This window comes from Podarcis liolepis (assembly GCF_965112155.1).
Source record: "Podarcis liolepis genome assembly, chromosome: 6".
NCBI lineage: Eukaryota > Metazoa > Chordata > Lepidosauria > Squamata > Lacertidae > Podarcis > Podarcis liolepis.
Window position 1 is genome coordinate 51,565,877 of NC_139559.1, and position 17,022 is coordinate 51,582,898.

The window sequence follows — 17,022 nt, forward strand, 5'->3', positions numbered from 1 at the left end:
AATTTACATTTACGAATAAATACATTAAGACATTATTTCCTTTTGTATAGGGAGTTGGTAATATGTGACATATTCCTTACTATTTTGCACACTTGTACATGTGGCTTGGACTTTAGATATTAATTCTGCTGTTATTGATTAATCCATCTTTCCTTTCCCCCCTCAGATTAGCATTTTATAGTCATGAATTTCAAATACACTGTTCAAATCATATAAAATAAAGTTAAACATAAACCTAAAAGATAAGAATATTATCCTGTATAATATTATGTTTTTAAAAGAATTAAACACTGAGTTTCAGATCATTATTCTTGCAACATAATCCATGAAAAAAATCATAGTGGATCAGTTCAATCATACTTCTAATCTAGCACAGTGTTTCAATACTAAACTTGGTTACCCATAAGTAAGCCTCACTGAGTTCAATGAGTTCAAACCTACTTGGAAGTGTGCATTGAATGTTTTGTGTGTCTTACTTCTGAGTAAACATTTATTGAATTAGTTTGTCCATCTCGTTTTTCCTCCTCCTGGACTATATAATTACCAGTCCTGAGTGTTGTTATTCCATAATACATACTAATTCAAACTCTTGATTCTTTACAATAATGTTATAGCAGCCTGTATCTGAGAAGTAGCATAGCATTAAAATGGAAATATTATTTCAATAAATGGAAACACTGACATGCATTTAAAGGCAACTGGGACTTGGGGCAGGTGTTATTTGCCTCTGAAATGATTCATTATTCCTCTCAGTCAACCTTCATGATTACTGCAGTCATTTGGCCCAAATCCATACATCTCAGAGGTACAGAAACAAATCCCCATTTGGCTTCTCACATGATTACTTCTCCACAGTGTTATCTGTCTCTTGGAATCAAAGTAAAAAAGAGGTATCCCAGAGGAAAGGAACAGAAAGGTTGCATAAGAAAGTTGAGCAGAGAGAAAATAAAGCAACAATAAATACCTGAGTTGAAGAGAACAGATGAATAAGCTATTCGAAGCAGCATATATGAGCCACTGACAAGAGAATGGCTCATGTGAATAAGACTAACTAATGAATAGCAGAGATTTTAAAATAATTAACCTTCAAATAGGAAAAATAGATTATCCAGTAACATGCCACCTCCCTGGTTACAAGGAAATATGGTGCTGGTATTTTGCAAACACTGTTGATAATGTTGTTTTTGGCTGAATCAACAAAATACTGAGTTTCTGTTTGCTTGCAGTTACAGCTAAGTGACTGAAAATGTGGCTTTATTTGGCCTTGCAGGATAATGTGCACATCAATGGTTAATAATAGCATATGCCTCTGAGCGTAAAGTAACACTCTCTCACCACTAACAGCCCAAAGGTAATCTGGGATTATGGAAAAATCCACATCCAGGCAACTCCCATTTTATAAAACCTGTTTGAACAGAACTATTGGCTATTCAGTGTTGTAATTCCAGCAGAAAACTGACAAAGCAATTTTATTGAATTTTATGCTACTTACAATCAGTGCATTTTCTAGTAAAAAAATAGGTGCTAGTACTACTACAATGCAGGTGGCACTGTGGTCTAAACCACTAAGCCTAGAGCTTGCCAATCAGAAGGTTGGCGGTGAGCTCCCGTTGCTCGGTCCCTGCTCCTGCCAACCTAGCAGTTCAAAAGCACATCAAAGTGCAAGTAGATAAATAGGTACCGCTCCGGCAGGAAGGTAAATGGTGTTTCCGTGCGCTGCTCTGGTTCGCCAGAAGCGGCTTAGTCATGCTGGCCACATGACCCGGCAGCTGTACGCCAGCTCCCTCGGCCAATAAAGCGAGATGAGCACCGCAACCCCAGAGTCGGCCACGACTGGACCTAATGTTCAGGGGTCCCTTTACCCTTACTACTCATATTGTTAACAGTGTGTTGTCTGGGATGCTTGGACACAAAATGGAGAATTTTGTGTATGAATGCTGCTTGTATTCATGATTTACAGGCCATTGTCCTTTGCTTTGTGGGACAGCAATTTTGAGTTCATTATAGAGGAAGATGGGAGACTGTAGGTAGCTATTGTTAGTCATGCTGATTATATATCACTTACAGGTTCAGAAGTACCTTGATACTTCTGCTCTAGAGTAACAAAGGCAGAGGGATGTGTTTTCATCTCCTGCTTTTGGCCTCCCAGGGGACACCTGATTGTGCATTGTGGGGAACATGATACTGGACAGGCCTTTGGTATGATCCTTAAATAAATATATTATGACTATTCCTATGTCAACAAGGAAGAGGAGTTCAGTTGTAAATTGTATGGCAGGAACCCAACTTGTCTGAAGCAATGTACTGTACATGTCTACACCGAAAACTAAAGCTGTGAAATGAAGGATCCCAGGAATGAATAGAATCCATGAGGTTTCCACATTTTTACAACAAAGGGATGTGATAGTTTAAATGCCAACGTGTTACATCTATTTGAAAACGGAATTCCTTATGTGACCCAAGTTTTGCTCAAGCTCCATCTTTGTGACCGAGCTGTGGTGTTAACTGGGCAAATCCCCAAGTCCTTCCCTTTCACACAGCAAACTGTCTATTCCACATGACTTTGCATTTTCAATTCAGATCGGTTGCACAACACGGTTTCAGTGAAACGACTGCAACCACCTTCGCCGTCGCTTTGTAGTCATGCATGCTTTGCATCACCCATAAAACCCGAGTCTAATGCAACCATCACTCTGAAGCTGGAATTCACGGTTCTTCCCTTCCCCACGCGATCTGTCGAAGGGGAGGGGGCACCTTCCCCCCCAAAAAAACTATCATGATCTGTGCAGTACAGTTGGCCCTGATTCCCACCCACCCACCAACTACAAAAAACAACACCCGATTCTAAAACCAGCACCACCAAAAGTTATGCTAGCGAACAAAAAGCGGCAAAATGCAAAGTCATGCTGGCGCAGCAGCTACGCCAGAAAGCAGGAGGGCCGGGAAGGAGGCGCCAACCGACAAGTTCTTCGGCTTCGTGCTCTCGCGAGAGTTGAGAAGGTATAAAACAGAAGGGGCACTGCCTGCAGGGCTGGATCTTTTTTTGTTTCGAGCCGGGAGCGGCAAGAGGATATTTGAAGAAGCGGATAATTTCGCATTAGGTAAAGCATACCTCTCTTCGCCGTCCAAAATGAGAATCTGGGCCAGGGCAGGGCTGGCCTGCAGTTCGTACAGGTTTTGTTCGTTTGCTGTTAATAGAATGTGCTTCCTGATACTATTTGAGATTTTCTGTTTTGTGTGTCAAATTAATTGTAGACTGTTTCCTGATGGAGATCTCTGAGTTTGTGTGTAATTTAGCTGGGCTTTGCTCCCCGGCGCCTGGTAGCCCAACAGGTGGAGGGAGAGCTGAGCTGAGTTCTTCTTCGCTTCGGTTTCCTGGCGCAACAAAAGATCCCGGTTTAAAGAGGCTCGGAAGTTGGGAAGTGCAGCCTGCAGGGTGGGGAAAAGTTCTGGGTGCGATCGACGCCCGAGCTATTAATTGAAATTGTGCTATTAAGTCAATGAACTTCAAAGGACGTCGCGGTTCTGGCCGCGCCTGCTGCTGTTGGGTTGGCCGCCGGCTCCTTCCACTGGTCGTTTCAATGGGCTGATGGTGGGTTTGGTTGGGCGCGAAGCTTGCATTTATTTTGGTAGGGAGAGAAGTGGGGATGCTTGGACACAAAATAGGGAATTTGGGAGTTGGAAGGCTGCTGCCTCCGTGGGTTAGGGGCCGTTGTCTTGTGTTCCACGAAAGGTGGCAGTTTTTAAATGTAATTATAGAGTAAGATCGAGGTTGTAGCCCTGGGCTCAGGTACCTGAAAAGGTGCTACTGAGCTCCATGGAATTCAGCGAATGTGCAGTGTGTAAGCGAATTGTACAGTGTGCAAGAGAGTTGAAATGGGCGAAGGCTAGCTAGTTATGAACGAGTTTCCTCTTATCGGTTTCATTTCCATACAATTGCGTAATGGAAAACTAAACCGTTTAAAGTTAACTGCACTGATTTGAGTAGTGTTACTATTATTGTTGGCATATTGGGGGTTAAGATGATCATCTGGAACTCTGATTTGTGCACCGTTGCCTGTTTTGGGATGTACTAAGTTTATACTTGGAATACTTCTTGTGCATTACACAGCTAATCTCAAGGCTTACTTTTAAAATAACGCAGCTGTTATTTTCTTGTGCTAGAGCCAGGTTGTATGGGGAACAGTGTTAGAAACTGAGCTATGAAATCTCAGAGCTAAATGGCGCCTTAAACCTAGGTTATGGGTGCAACAACAGAATGTTTAGGCGCCCTTTTTTATAGCAAGAATACAAAGCTGAAAATGAATGAACTGCAGCTAAAATGTAGATAGGTAGCCGTGTTGGTCTGCCATAGTCAAAATAAAAAATTCCTTCCAGTAGCACCTTAAAGACCAACTAAGTTAGTTGGTCTTTAAGGTGCTACTGGAAGGAATTTTTTATTTTGCAGCTAAAATATTATGTTCATTTTTCACATGATCTAGTCCTTGCCCTAATATTCTTAAGAGGGTTTCTTCTCCAGTTGTCAGAGAGTAGCTAGAAGTGGAGAGGCAGAAAAAGGTCCTCCTTTCCTTCCACTCTGAATATTTATTCTGAAATCTTAGGTGCAGTACTGCACCCAGAGCTCAGAAACTGCTTACCCTAATGAAATTCCCTGTCACAAAATGCGCCTAGAACAATAGGAGTTTCGAACACTGATGGGGAACTACTAAAGCCACTAAAATGTATTGTGGTTTAAAATTCCTTTTCAATTTTTTAGCCCAAGGGTCACATTCAAACATCTGGAGGCTGTACACACTTTCACATACATGTGCATGCACACACAGAGTCAGACAACCCTCCCTATGCAGCTGATCCAGGCAGATCACCAGAAGGGGAATTTTTACTCCTCATGTAGTTATCAGATTGCTCCTTTGGGAACTGTTTGCAGACATCCTTATTAAATATGCTTAGAATACATATTTAACATTACCTTTAATTTTATATTTTTAATAGTTTTGCATTTTATTATATACTTACTGTATACCGCCTTGATACTTTAGCAGATGGTGGTATATAAATACTTTTATAATTTTAGTCTAGAGGGTACAGTTTTCCACTCCCCAACCCAGTTCTGCATCTAATATTTTTTTCATTTTGCCCCTGCTGCCCCATGGGTGATGGTGGGAAGGGGGAAAATGCTTGTGGGAGGGTTGGATTAGGCCCTAAACTGGAGAATAGCCACTCTTGTTCTACATAATGCTGTTAAGTTTCATGTTCCTATTGTTAGTACTGTATAGATTATCCCTTGAAGTGTCTCTTGTTGGACAGTGGAACAGGCTTCCTTGGGAGGTTGTGGACTCTCCTTCCTTGGAGGTTTTGAAGTGGAGGTTGGATGCCCATCTGTCATGGATGCTTTAGCTGAGATTCCTGCACTGTAGGGGGTTGGACTAGATGACCCTTGAGGGTCTCTTGCAACTCTACAGTTCTGTGAATCTATGAATAAAACAAAATTGATACATTTACACTTGACTGAGTGCTTCCCTCAGTATCTTTCCAGTTTCCTTAAAGATGGCAGGATGCACACATCTAATCTTTTTCTGCTCTGTTGAGACAATTAATGTTGGAATTTAAAGGTGATTGGTATGTACTCTTGAGTCTTATTAGATCTTAAAAACTATGCTAATGCAGTGTGATGCTTGGCTGCAATCACAGTAGAAAATTTGGTTAAGGTTCAGATATTTAAAATTATGTGGCAAAATAAACTTAGTTGAATCACATATTTTAGAATGAATTTCTGGCTGCATGCATGATGGCATTTGGCCTTGCTCATCATTATTTATGCAAACCTTTGGCAGAGGGGCCCTATGACTCCTATTGCGACTTCATACTCTGCAGTTCAACTTTGGTGGGTGGGGCCGCTTTGAAATCAAAGAGTATGGGCATAGCTTGCTTGCCTGAAATAACCTCTTGGGCTGAAGGCTGAAGAGTAGATACTGAAGGGTAAAAGTCGAGTTTACTTACTTGTACCCATGGAGTTTGTAACTCGGCAGATGATGCTTAAATTAAAGCATGTGGAACATTTAACATCTGTTTTGTGTGCTGCATCGATTGTGTTTTTTAAAAGTATTGAATATACAGATAGTGAAGGTTCTTTTTCTTTTGGTCCAAATACTGAGGTAATGAAATAGTTGTTCCTACAATATCTTGACAAACCTGCAGTAGTTCTCTTCAGTCCAGCACATTCTAAATTGTATTTTAAATGTATGCCAAACTTTTGCTAATGGGTTTCCTCTTCTGGGGTGGGTCATCGTAAAAGCCACAGAACCTAACAAGTTCAAACTTTCTCCAGCTCCAGTCAGAATGTCAGCAGGAGATGCTCACATTGGGAAGCCAGCCCCAGACTTTCTGGCCACGGCTGTAATGCCAGATGGGCAATTCAAAGAAATCTCACTCTCTCAGTACAAAGGTAAGTGCAATAAAGCATGTTGTATTTGTAGGCAATGGTTTACTGAGGTACTGATAAGTATGTGACATGTATAAAGCCCTAACTTAACTGTCTGGACTAACAACATAACCTTCTTTGGTTCTGAAATGGAAGTTTTGTTGGCATTCACAAAAATGCATTGGATAGTATTGCAAATAAGTCCTCAGAAAGTTACTAACACATCTGCATGTAGGTACCCTATTCTGTTCTAGTATGTATGTTGTCCTTGCATGTGTCACTTCTGCTAGCTTGGAAGAAAATAGTCATGACTTTTATTTGCAGCACTTCTTTTGTTTATTTGGAGATCAAGGAGAGAAGAGAGCATGGGTGGGAAACCTTCAGCCTACAGTCCAAACTAGGCTCACTAGGCTGTTTTTCTTAAACCACACCCACCTGCCCCATATGTGACCTCAGGTGTGGCAGATGCCCAGGGAGTTCAATCCTGCTTTGTGATGTATATAGCTCTCTCTTCCCCTCCCTAGTGGGCCAACTCACCTGTCAAATCAACTGGTGCCAGTATGACATCAGATGACTGACATGTAAGGTGATCGTGTGCAAAGCTTGCTAGCCATGGTGGTAGAAGATAAACAACTGGCCTGCCATGCCAAAAAAGGGGCACCTCTGGGATAGAATGCCACAAAGCTGTTAATGTTTGGAATCAGAAATTTGTGACTTTTGAATTGCTTCCAGCTTTGCTATGGTGGGAATCTTAACTTGTTACCTTCTTCTCCAGGGAAATACGTTGTGTTCTTCTTCTATCCACTTGACTTTACCTTTGTCTGCCCAACTGAGATCATTGCATTCAGTGACAGATCCGAGGAGTTTAGAAAAATCAACTGCGAAGTGATTGGTGCTTCTGTCGACTCTCACTTTTGCCATCTTGCCTGGTAAGAATATTTGGACCTCAGCCTTTTTATTCTCTGGGGGTCTCCTACGTTAAAAGTTATAAGCCTGTTAAATGGGTGAAAGAAGCAGCTACCAACAAGTGACTATTGCCAGCTATTTCTTTTTTCCGCTAACCCAGCCGCATGTCCTGTGCAAGAGAGAGAAAACACCATCCTGCTCACAAATCAATTTGTGCTAGAAAGGGGGTTGGTTAAGGGTTTTTTGCCCACCCTTCACAATCCTGTTCTGATCCAGTCCTGTAGCTTTTTAAGTGTAGTCATCTTAAGTCCCTGAACTTGAGCAGCTTGAGCTGTAACCTTAGACCCAATGAAGCTGCTTCTCTGGCCATTATGGTAAGAATGGTAAGAACCATATGGGTTTCCTTTATTGGATATTATAAGAGCAGTGTGGAACCAGACCAATAGGAAGCTGTTCCCACACCACTCCAGGAACATGGATTGGGACTTGAAATAATTCCAAACTAGCACTTGAAACTAGACAGGAGGTTTTGGGTCACTGCCTCTTTTGCAAAGACCACTGAATCTCCTGTACTTTAGATATTCTGCTGCAGTCGAATGTGTAAGTGTACAGAAGGACAAGGATATTATTGAAATACTAACCTGCTTTATAAAATGCCTTTTTTCTTATTATTAACAGGATCAACACACCCAAAAAACAGGGTGGACTAGGCTGCATGCGTATTCCCTTGGTGTCTGACACAAACCGTGAAATTTCTAAAAAGTATGGAGTATTAAAAGAAGATGAAGGCATTTCCTACAGGTAAGGTTACCACTGCAGCCTCGTAGTGACTTGTGACTTAGTGACTTGTGGTATATAGAGCACTGCATGATAAAGGTTCTAAAAGATAAAACTTAATCAGAGGGAGAAGCCCACAGAAAATAAGAGATGCAGGTTTTGAGTCAACATGCACACTTTACTAGCCCTTAATTATGAATGTCCTTTTCACTGGGAAGAGGAAAGTGAATGTGTGAATATGTGCAATCTCCGTTTCGCATCTTCCCAGATCCGCTATCAGCACCTGGGTTGAAAAACACCAATTCAAATTTGAACACTGTTCTTTAGAATAGTGCTAGTATCTTGTAACAAAAGTCTGAACATTCAAATTAGAAGTCTCTTGAAGGGTGAAAGGGTCTGTACGTAGGAAGTTTTACCACATTCCTTTATGAAATGTTCTATATAGGTTTTAGTGCTTGGAATTGCAAATGAGTCTCCATATAGTTTTGCTTTTAATTTATATATAGGGTGAAAGTTGTACCAGATCTTAAGAGAACTGGTTTTGATGTTTTCAGAAGAACTAAAAGGGGACAGAACTTGGTATTGAATGCTAGCTTGTAGTTTTTTGAATTCTGCCACCATACATTTAAGTGTTTGTGTGTGTGCCTTTTCTCTTTAGGGGCCTCTTCATCATTGATGATAAGGGAATCTTGCGCCAGATCACAATCAATGATCTCCCTGTTGGTCGCTCAGTTGATGAAACACTCCGGCTAGTTCAGGCTTTTCAGTTTACAGACAAACATGGAGAAGGTAAGACTGTCAAGTTCAGGCTGGGCAAGCATGAACTGCAGTAAGTTTCTCAGTGAAAAAGGAGGATGCACTTAACAGTTCATAGTGTATCCTCTTCCCTGCAAAAGGGGATACTATGTTTAAAGAAACATAAACGTGAAAATCTAGGACTATACAGTGGTACCTTGGGTTACATACGCTTCAGGTTACATATGCTTCAGGTTACAGACTCCACTAACCCAGAAATAGTGCTTCAGGTTAAGAACTTTGCTTCAGGTTGAGAACAGAAATCGTGCTCCGGTGGCGCGGCAGCAGCAGGAGGCCCTGTTAGCTAAAGTGGTGCTTCAGGTTAAGAACAGTTTCAGGTTAAGAACGGACCTCTGGAACAAATTAAGTACTTAACCCGAGGTACCACTGTAGTTCTCTAAAACAGTATCTCATTGATAAAAATGCAGTTCCTGAGTAGCATCTTGTATGGCTAAAAAAAGGCCAGGAATAGGTAAATAGAAATAGGCTTTTAAGAGTCTCTGTGGTTTCTAACCATATCTACAGGTCCAATAAGAGATAGTATTAACAGCTGGTGGAGGGGCAGAACATCTTTCCACCGAGAAACTAGAGGCAGAGGCAGATAGCAACTACTGTCCCTGTAAAGACAGTATCCCATATACACAGTAGCATTTTTCCACATAAGTGAGTAGCTACCATTCATTCCCATGGGAAGAAATCTAAAATGTTGCATTTGGGGGCTGCTGTATTCGGGAAAGCGTTGGCACCTCACATTATCTGCTTGTCTTCTCTGTGGGATTCTTGTTGAAGCCATTTCCTACAGAACATACTGTATTTTTCCGTCTATAAGACACCCCCATGTATTTTTGCAGCAACAACCAATCGCTAGTCCAACTTCAGCACTATCCATATATAAGACGCCCCCTAATTTTTAACATTATTTTTTAGGGGGAAAAACCTAGACTTGTACACAGAAAAATATGGTATATTTTGTGCCCCCTCAGGGCACAACATGCGCCCTTTTCTTCCCTACTGCCAACAAATAAATGTCAGTTATAACGCGTATATATTACTATTCCGCCACATTGCCCACCATATTATGATATTCGCAGGCTCCCTTGCAAAGGTTTGTTTCCAGGTGGCCACTAAGGGCATTCCTCCTTTTTCACTGAATCAAGACTTTCCTTAAAATACCTGCATCAACCACCTATTTACTTACAGAAAGCAATAGGGCTCCTCTTTTATATTCTTAGTCAATGAAATATATTTACGTTAGACTCTACCCTGACCAGAACAGTTAAAACAGAAACATGTATTTACTTAAGGAACATAATGTCCAGGGCTGTGTACAGACTTTTTCATAATTTCATTTCATAATGTCTATCCTTTTCTACATATGCCTCTCATTGGCTCTCTAATCTCATTCCCATTTCATTCAGTCCCTCAAAGTGACTCTTTCAGCTGTTATTTTTCAATGGACACGTAATACTAGTCTTTCACTCTCAACTCTGGCCCATATTCCATCCAACCTCCCTGCTCTCAGTCATTATTTCAGTCTTCTGTTGCTGTCAGGCATTTATTTGGCTAGTATTTTAGATGCATAAACACTGAATTGCTTCGGTTTTTCCAAGAGGCAGCTGTCCTGTACAACTCAGGTACACAATTGCATCAAGAAGCCCATCTGTAGGAGAGGTGGGGTGGTGACTGCTGCTAGTTCCAGAAGATGACGTCAAATAGATGACAGAGCTTGTAGTGATCCAAGTCATCTTGTGTGAAGTCTAGTGATGGACATAACAACTTAGTTCTTTGTATGTACTCCAGGAGTAACTTAAAAGTTAATATTATTATCTCCTCAGTGTGTCCTGCTGGCTGGCATCCTGGGAAAGACACTATCAAGCCTGATGTTCAGAAGAGTAGAGAGTACTTCTCCAAGCAGAACTAAATGTACTGTGTGATTGGTTATTTTTTTTGTACAAGGCATCTATTCTGTAACCTGTATAAGTAAAAGCAGACCTGTACTTGTCATTCCCTTTATTTTTAATAGTAAAATTATTGTGAGCTAACTGGTTTATAGTTCAGATGCCATTTATTCTGGATCAATCCAATGTACGTTACTAGGACAGCTTTGGAGTAAATGGATTATGAACTGAAACATTGGTCAGTACTTAATAGCTACTGTTAATAGTAAATGTCCTTTTGATCAGAACCAGGAAAGGGAAATTGCTCCTTGTGTTAGTGTGGATAAAAAGGACCAGTACCATGTATATGATTGGCCAAGGGATGCATGTAGAACTGTCGGTTTTTCTGATGTTTTGTACTGTCATTAAACTCGGGGGAAATCAGAATTTTATGTATCTAATTAATTAGGTGATCTCAGTATAGCAGGAACATGCAATAGCTCTTCTGAAAGGGCATTCTTTCTGTTAGAAAGCTTGTCTTTGTACTCCTTTGAGGGAAGATGGTATTTCTGAGCTGGGTGTGAAAAGATAATCAAATACATATCAACGTGTAAAAAACCCTAAGCTTTATTCAACCACTGCTACATAGACTTTGTTAACCATGTTGCCAAACCCTTTTAGCCATGTAACAGATGCTGCAGCCTTCAGTCTAATAACTTATGACGTACAGACCTTCACTATCCAAAACCTGAACCGCAAGCCCAAAATCATCCATTGATCATAGTCCTAATTGCCTTCCTATCAGTACTGGCTCTGATATGGTCCTTTCCCTCTCACAACATTTTGTGTACAGTGGTACCTCGGGTTACATACACTTCAGGTTACATATGCTTCAGGTTACAGACTCCGCTAACCCAGAAATAGTACCTTGGGTTAAGGACTTTGCGTCAGGATAAGAACAGAAATCGTGCTCCGGTGGCGCGGCGGCAGCAGGAGGCCCCATTAGCTAAAGTAGTGCTTCAGGTTAAGAACAGTTTCAGGTTAAGAATGGACCTCTGGAACAAATTAAGTACTTAACCCGAGGTACCACTGTACTTACGCTGTTCTGGAATTTCTCTACATTGTTTATTTTCTGTTTCTAAGGGTATGAACTGCCAAGTCATAGAAAAAAATAATGGCAGTATACTGTACAATAAAACAACATAAAATACAGATCAAATTACCAACAAGGAATCAAATAAATCATCTAAAAATGAGTGGAGAAAGCAACTTTTATCGGTGACAAATTATCAAAGTGGTAAGTCTTGAAACAATGTTCCAGAGCACCTGTGCTGCTACGCTAAATGTTGGTTCCTGTAGAAACCTTATCTATGTCAGGAGGGCTTCAGAAGAGTGCTGTGATCTGGCTGGTTTATAAGGGAGAAGGTGGTTATTTAGGTAACCTGGCAGATGTTTAGAAGCATTGGGGATGTGATGGTACCGTGAGAGACCCAATAGTAAAAATGCCAGGGGTTTATAGTCCTCCAGAGTCATTCTCTGAAAGGTCCTGCAGAAAGGAACAAAACCAGTGAAGTAAAGTGCCACAAATCCCCACCCAACACTGCTGGTCCAAGTGGGTACCATGATTGTTGTCAAAAAAGAGTGAGCTGCAGGGTCACACTCTCCTGTGTCTCCTGTGATCAAGGTCATCCATCAGGACCACTAATGCTGACTAGGTCTCAAAACCACCTGAAGCCAGACTGAGGTAGATCAAGATTACATGTTTCACACCTGCGCTCAGTAAATTGGAGGATCAACATGCTTCCCATAAATCTGAAAGGAGTAAATTATATGATCTATAAATTAATAAAATAGCATCTTAAAAGTAAATTTCCTGTACCTGTCTAATCCATTCAGGTTGAACATCCTGCAATTTAGGGGGTATCCTGAGGAAGCAGGAAACAGTACTTGCTACACTAACTGACAGAACCCACAATGTGGCACTGCCACCTAACATTAGGAAATATCCCCACAAGGCACTATATTAAAAGGACTTGATTTTCTAAGATTACAGAACATCAATTATGATGGTGATATTCAAATAGCTCCTATTTCTGGGATCCTCTTTTAAATTGATAGCGTCAAGTGGATTAATGCAGTAAGGATTACTAGCAGACTTCTGGTGAATTCAAAGTACATTCTTCTGAGGCAGTCCCTTCACTTTATCCCCCTTGCCCGGCTTCTATGGGTGGCTCTAAGGGGACTGGCTGAAATGTGCTGGCACACACCCAAGGCTTCTGTAGCTGTTTTCTATTTTCTGTGAGCTTTGTACCCAGGGCTGAGTGTTCTTTGGCTCTCCTTTCCTTCTGATTCTCCATGTTTTGTATCCTCACTTGCCGTCATACTAGTCTTTGCTGTGTTACACACCTCTGAAGGTAATAATAGGCATCTGGTGTATCACACAGACAAACAGAATTAACTGCTAGAAAAATTAGAGGGGAGCTAACAAAGGCAGTTGCTATTTCTTCTTGTGTACAAGGAGTAAGATTAATGAGGATTAGGAATCAGAAGAGCTTCATACCTCCGTACCAAGAACAATTGCCACATTGATCCTTGCATGCGGAGCGCACAACTTTTCAACACCATGATACTGGCAGATAACACGGTAGATTATGGATGTAGAAATCTAGCTTACCACACCTCCAAAGCACGTGAAGATAAGCAGGATAAGAACTGGTGCCACAAAACCTGGAGATTAATCATTATGCTTTTTAAAATTATATGTTGTAAGCTGTTCTTAAAACTTTTTTTGTAGGTGTGGGCTTTAAAATTGCAGAAAGTTGCCATTAAAGTTGCAGCAACCCATACCTAAAACAAAAATAAAATATTTAGATGTGCTGGAGAAGACTGTTCTTATTTTTAGGAAATGGTCTGTTGAGTTTTGAGCTCACAGCTAGTTTTCAAATGTACTTTCATGCAAAAATAGAATCATATACATTAGAGTGAAGTAATTATTCTTACTGTATTTTATGTTGCTCTACCACTATTTTGTAGAAGCTATACAATATAAAACCTACATATTCATGAGAGGACTTCTGAGTTGTCAGGAGAAATATTGTTTAAAATGATGATTTGAAATAATTTCTTAAACGTTTCTGAGCTCCTCATTATAAAATGATTATCATTGTAAACCAGAAGCATACTGCTTTGAATGAGTTATTTGCTAAATGAGTTTTATACTTGGGAATTATATGTGAGGACTCTTACTTATACAACAGATGGTGAAAGATTCAAAGCACAATCCCATGCATTCGTATCCAGAAGAAAATCCTAGTGATTTCAGTGTGCATGTAAGATTTTACACTGTAATCAGTTTGTATAAGATTGCAAACTTAAAGAATAATCAAACATGGCCTATCACTAGGGAATGACTCTTAAATAAGTTTTAGAAACTCATTAGCATGTTGGATTTTATATTGTATCACCTATGTGAATACTCCTGAATACTATATGAACATAACATTCCAATGGAAGCAATTACTTTACATGCGTAAACTTTAAATGTGCCAGACCATTTTCTATAAATGAGTTTCTACAGCACCGTTAGACATTTTAATTGAATAATGAAGCCAGTTAACAAAACCCCTCTGAATTGGCTAGATAGGCTTTTGTTTCTTTTTACTTCACTGCCCAACAGGGGAAAGTGGATTGGGCAGGGAAAGTGTACTTAAGAGGCATTAAAGCATATTTACCCCTCAGCTGCCTCCTCTGTTGCTGATTAAAATCTAATGCTGTCCCACTTTTGAGGCTTCTAACACAAGTACTACATCTCCTAAAGGCAGCCCATAGTGCGGATTCCATGGAGAAATAGACATGGACACAGCCTCTCCTTCCCTCCTCATCTCTCTCTCTCTCTCTCTCTCTCTCTCTCTCTCTCTCTCTCCCACACACACACACACACACCATTCTGCTTTTCATTCTTTGGCTGATCCCTCAGATGAACAGGGTTAAAGGGCCTCTAGAGCAAATGACAATGTTAAGTAGAAGATAAAAAAGCTGTACAGATGTTTACACAACCTCATGGTCCTCGCTGCTAGGCAAGTAAGAGACAAGCCTATGGGTGCAAATGCAGGGGGAATTGTAAACAGAGCATACACGAAGGGAGGGAGGAAGACTGTTCCTCACAGACTGTAGCCTAGCAAATTTTATCACTCCTTTCTCTGTGTGCTATACTACCCACCCTGTAGACTTGTGCAGGTTTGATTTTTAAGGCAAATAATCAGAAGGGTAAGAGGATCCGAACCCTCCTTCCACTCAGTACTTAATTTTCCATAGCTCCCTGCCAAAACACTTCTCATCCAGTCAAAGTCACTTCCAATATTGGAGCTCATCCATGGAGGAAAATTATTGGAGGGGAAGATGTTAACATCAATAATATTGCTACTGCTTCCCTCTGGAGAGCTTTAACAATAAAAATCTGTGGGAAAGACTTTGCTGTTTTACCAGTTCTACCCTAAATGCTAAGGCTCCTTTAACTAAGCATCTATTTGATTTGATTCTGTAACCATGCAGTCAAAGAAAACCCTAATGCGATTTAGTACCAAGGCAAAATACATGTAATAATAAAAATATTTCTATTATTTGCACCCCACCCATCTGACTGGGTTGCCCCAGCCACTCTGGACTGCTTCCAACATATATAAAAACATAATTAAACATTACAAAGCTTCCCTATGCAGGGCGGCCTTCAGATGTCTTCTTTCTCCATTTGCAGTGGGATTGCATCCTCCACCATGCCTGAGGGCAGCAGGGGAGGCTGTGTGTGGCACAGGCAATTCTCTCCCAACATCTTGCCTCCACTTTTATCCCCCTAGCATCTACCACCTGAGGTGGCTGCTTCACTCTGCCCAATGGTAGGGCCAGCCTTGTCCATCAAAAAGAGACTACATCTGCAATGCTATACCCACATACTTGGCAGTAAGTGCCATAGAACTCAAATGAGGCTTTATTCTGATTAGGCATAAACAGGCAAACTATCAGAGATTTTCTGGCTGCTGCAAACAGAGAGGCCAGTTTAAAGAGGATCTTTAGCAAATATTTGACCTGCATGTTAGATGAGATTAGCATTAAACATGATAATAATAGTCTTGCTCCAGTTTTCCTATGAACCTGTGGACTCTGCTGCAAATGTAAGCAAACAGGACGTGAGGCAAAGGAGTTTAGTTTGGATAATGGGAGCTGTGGGCTGGGGCAGAGGGCATCAGGAAAGCTGGATCAGAGCCCAAGGCCAGCATTAGGTAGGAATGTTGTTGTCCTAAGCAAAACATAATTTTGCCCATCTTTTTTTAGCACTAGTACTACTGAAGATTTTTTCTTTGGTAATTAATAATGGTAATACTGTACACAGAAATAAAGGGAAGAGATTGTAAATACAATTGGAATGTTAAAAAAACCCAAAACAAGCCAGCCAGATAATTACTTTGTTTGGTACAAAACTATCAGCAAGAAAATAGTCTCTTAACAATTAAATTATGACCTAGCTGCTGTAGATTGGGCCTCTGCAGATTTCTGGGGCGCAGGGATGGTTTCAGCTAGGTATGTACATAAGTAGGAAATGAACTAAAGGAACATAAAAATGGAAAGGAACAGCATGTGGGAAGGACAGCTAAATCTTTGCATGTCAGTTGGGCAAGTAATCAAATATTACACCAGATCATAGCAGCTACCATATGGCTGCACGGTGGGGTGGGGATATTGTTTTTGTTTGTTACTACGTTATGTATTGTGGAGAGCAAGACTGCTAAGAACATTAAACTAGTTGTTAAGCAACTAAGGCTGCAAGTTGAATCACAGTTGAGAGCATTTTATTTAGAGTCCATTGTGCTGGCTATGCCCTGGGTGAAGGCGATTAATTATATGGCATATTACCAAAAGCTATAAATTATGTTATAGCTCTAATACATGTATGTTAAGAGTAGCCAGCATGTACAGATATCAGGAAAGTTTTGATAGACACAAGGGGATAAATAAATCTGCAGTAAGTATGCTGTTTACACCAAAGGTGGCTTGTTAACTATAAGCCCCTCACTGACAGCCTAATGCCCTTTTATTGCTTGCAGAATTTCAAAGGCTGCCTTCTTCCACAAGAACCTCCTGAACTACTATTATTATACCAGGAGGCCCTTCTTTAGATCTCCCCACTTTCAGGGACTCTGATTGGGTCTTTCCAGCTATACTGCCCTGTCTTTCCTAGAAAAGCTTGCCTGA

At 40.7% G+C, this 17,022-nt stretch overlaps 1 protein-coding gene across 2 annotated transcripts; it reads left to right on the plus strand.

Moving 5' to 3' along the window:
• The first annotated feature begins 2,938 nt into the window (after nt 1-2,938).
• On the plus strand, nt 2,939-11,223 carry PRDX1 (peroxiredoxin 1). Of its 2 annotated transcripts, none has more exons than XM_083509742.1 (6): nt 2,939-3,101; nt 6,329-6,445; nt 7,197-7,350; nt 8,006-8,128; nt 8,763-8,893; nt 10,735-11,223. In XM_083509742.1, the coding sequence occupies exons 2-6, from the start codon at nt 6,340-6,342 to the stop codon at nt 10,818-10,820; spliced, it is 600 nt and encodes a 199-aa protein (XP_083365868.1). In that variant the 5' UTR covers nt 2,939-3,101; nt 6,329-6,339; the 3' UTR covers nt 10,821-11,223. The 2 variants fall into 2 exon arrangements, with proteins under 2 accessions (XP_083365868.1, XP_083365869.1); XM_083509743.1 differs by having other exon boundaries at nt 2,983-3,101; nt 6,335-6,445.
• The last annotated feature ends 5,799 nt before the right edge of the window (nt 11,224-17,022 follow it).

What these genes read in the sequence shown, in the direction of transcription:
- PRDX1 (XM_083509742.1), top strand. Translation starts at nt 6,340, where the DNA reads ATGTCAGCAGGAGATGCTCACATTGGGAAGCCAGCCCCAGACTTTCTG. An exon ending in CTCACTCTCTCAGTACAAAG is followed by an intron (nt 6,446 to 7,196) that starts GTAAGTGCAATA and finishes CTTCTTCTCCAG; the next exon opens with GGAAATACGTTGTGTTCTTC. An exon ending in GATGAAGGCATTTCCTACAG is followed by an intron (nt 8,129 to 8,762) that starts GTAAGGTTACCA and finishes TTTTCTCTTTAG; the next exon opens with GGGCCTCTTCATCATTGATG.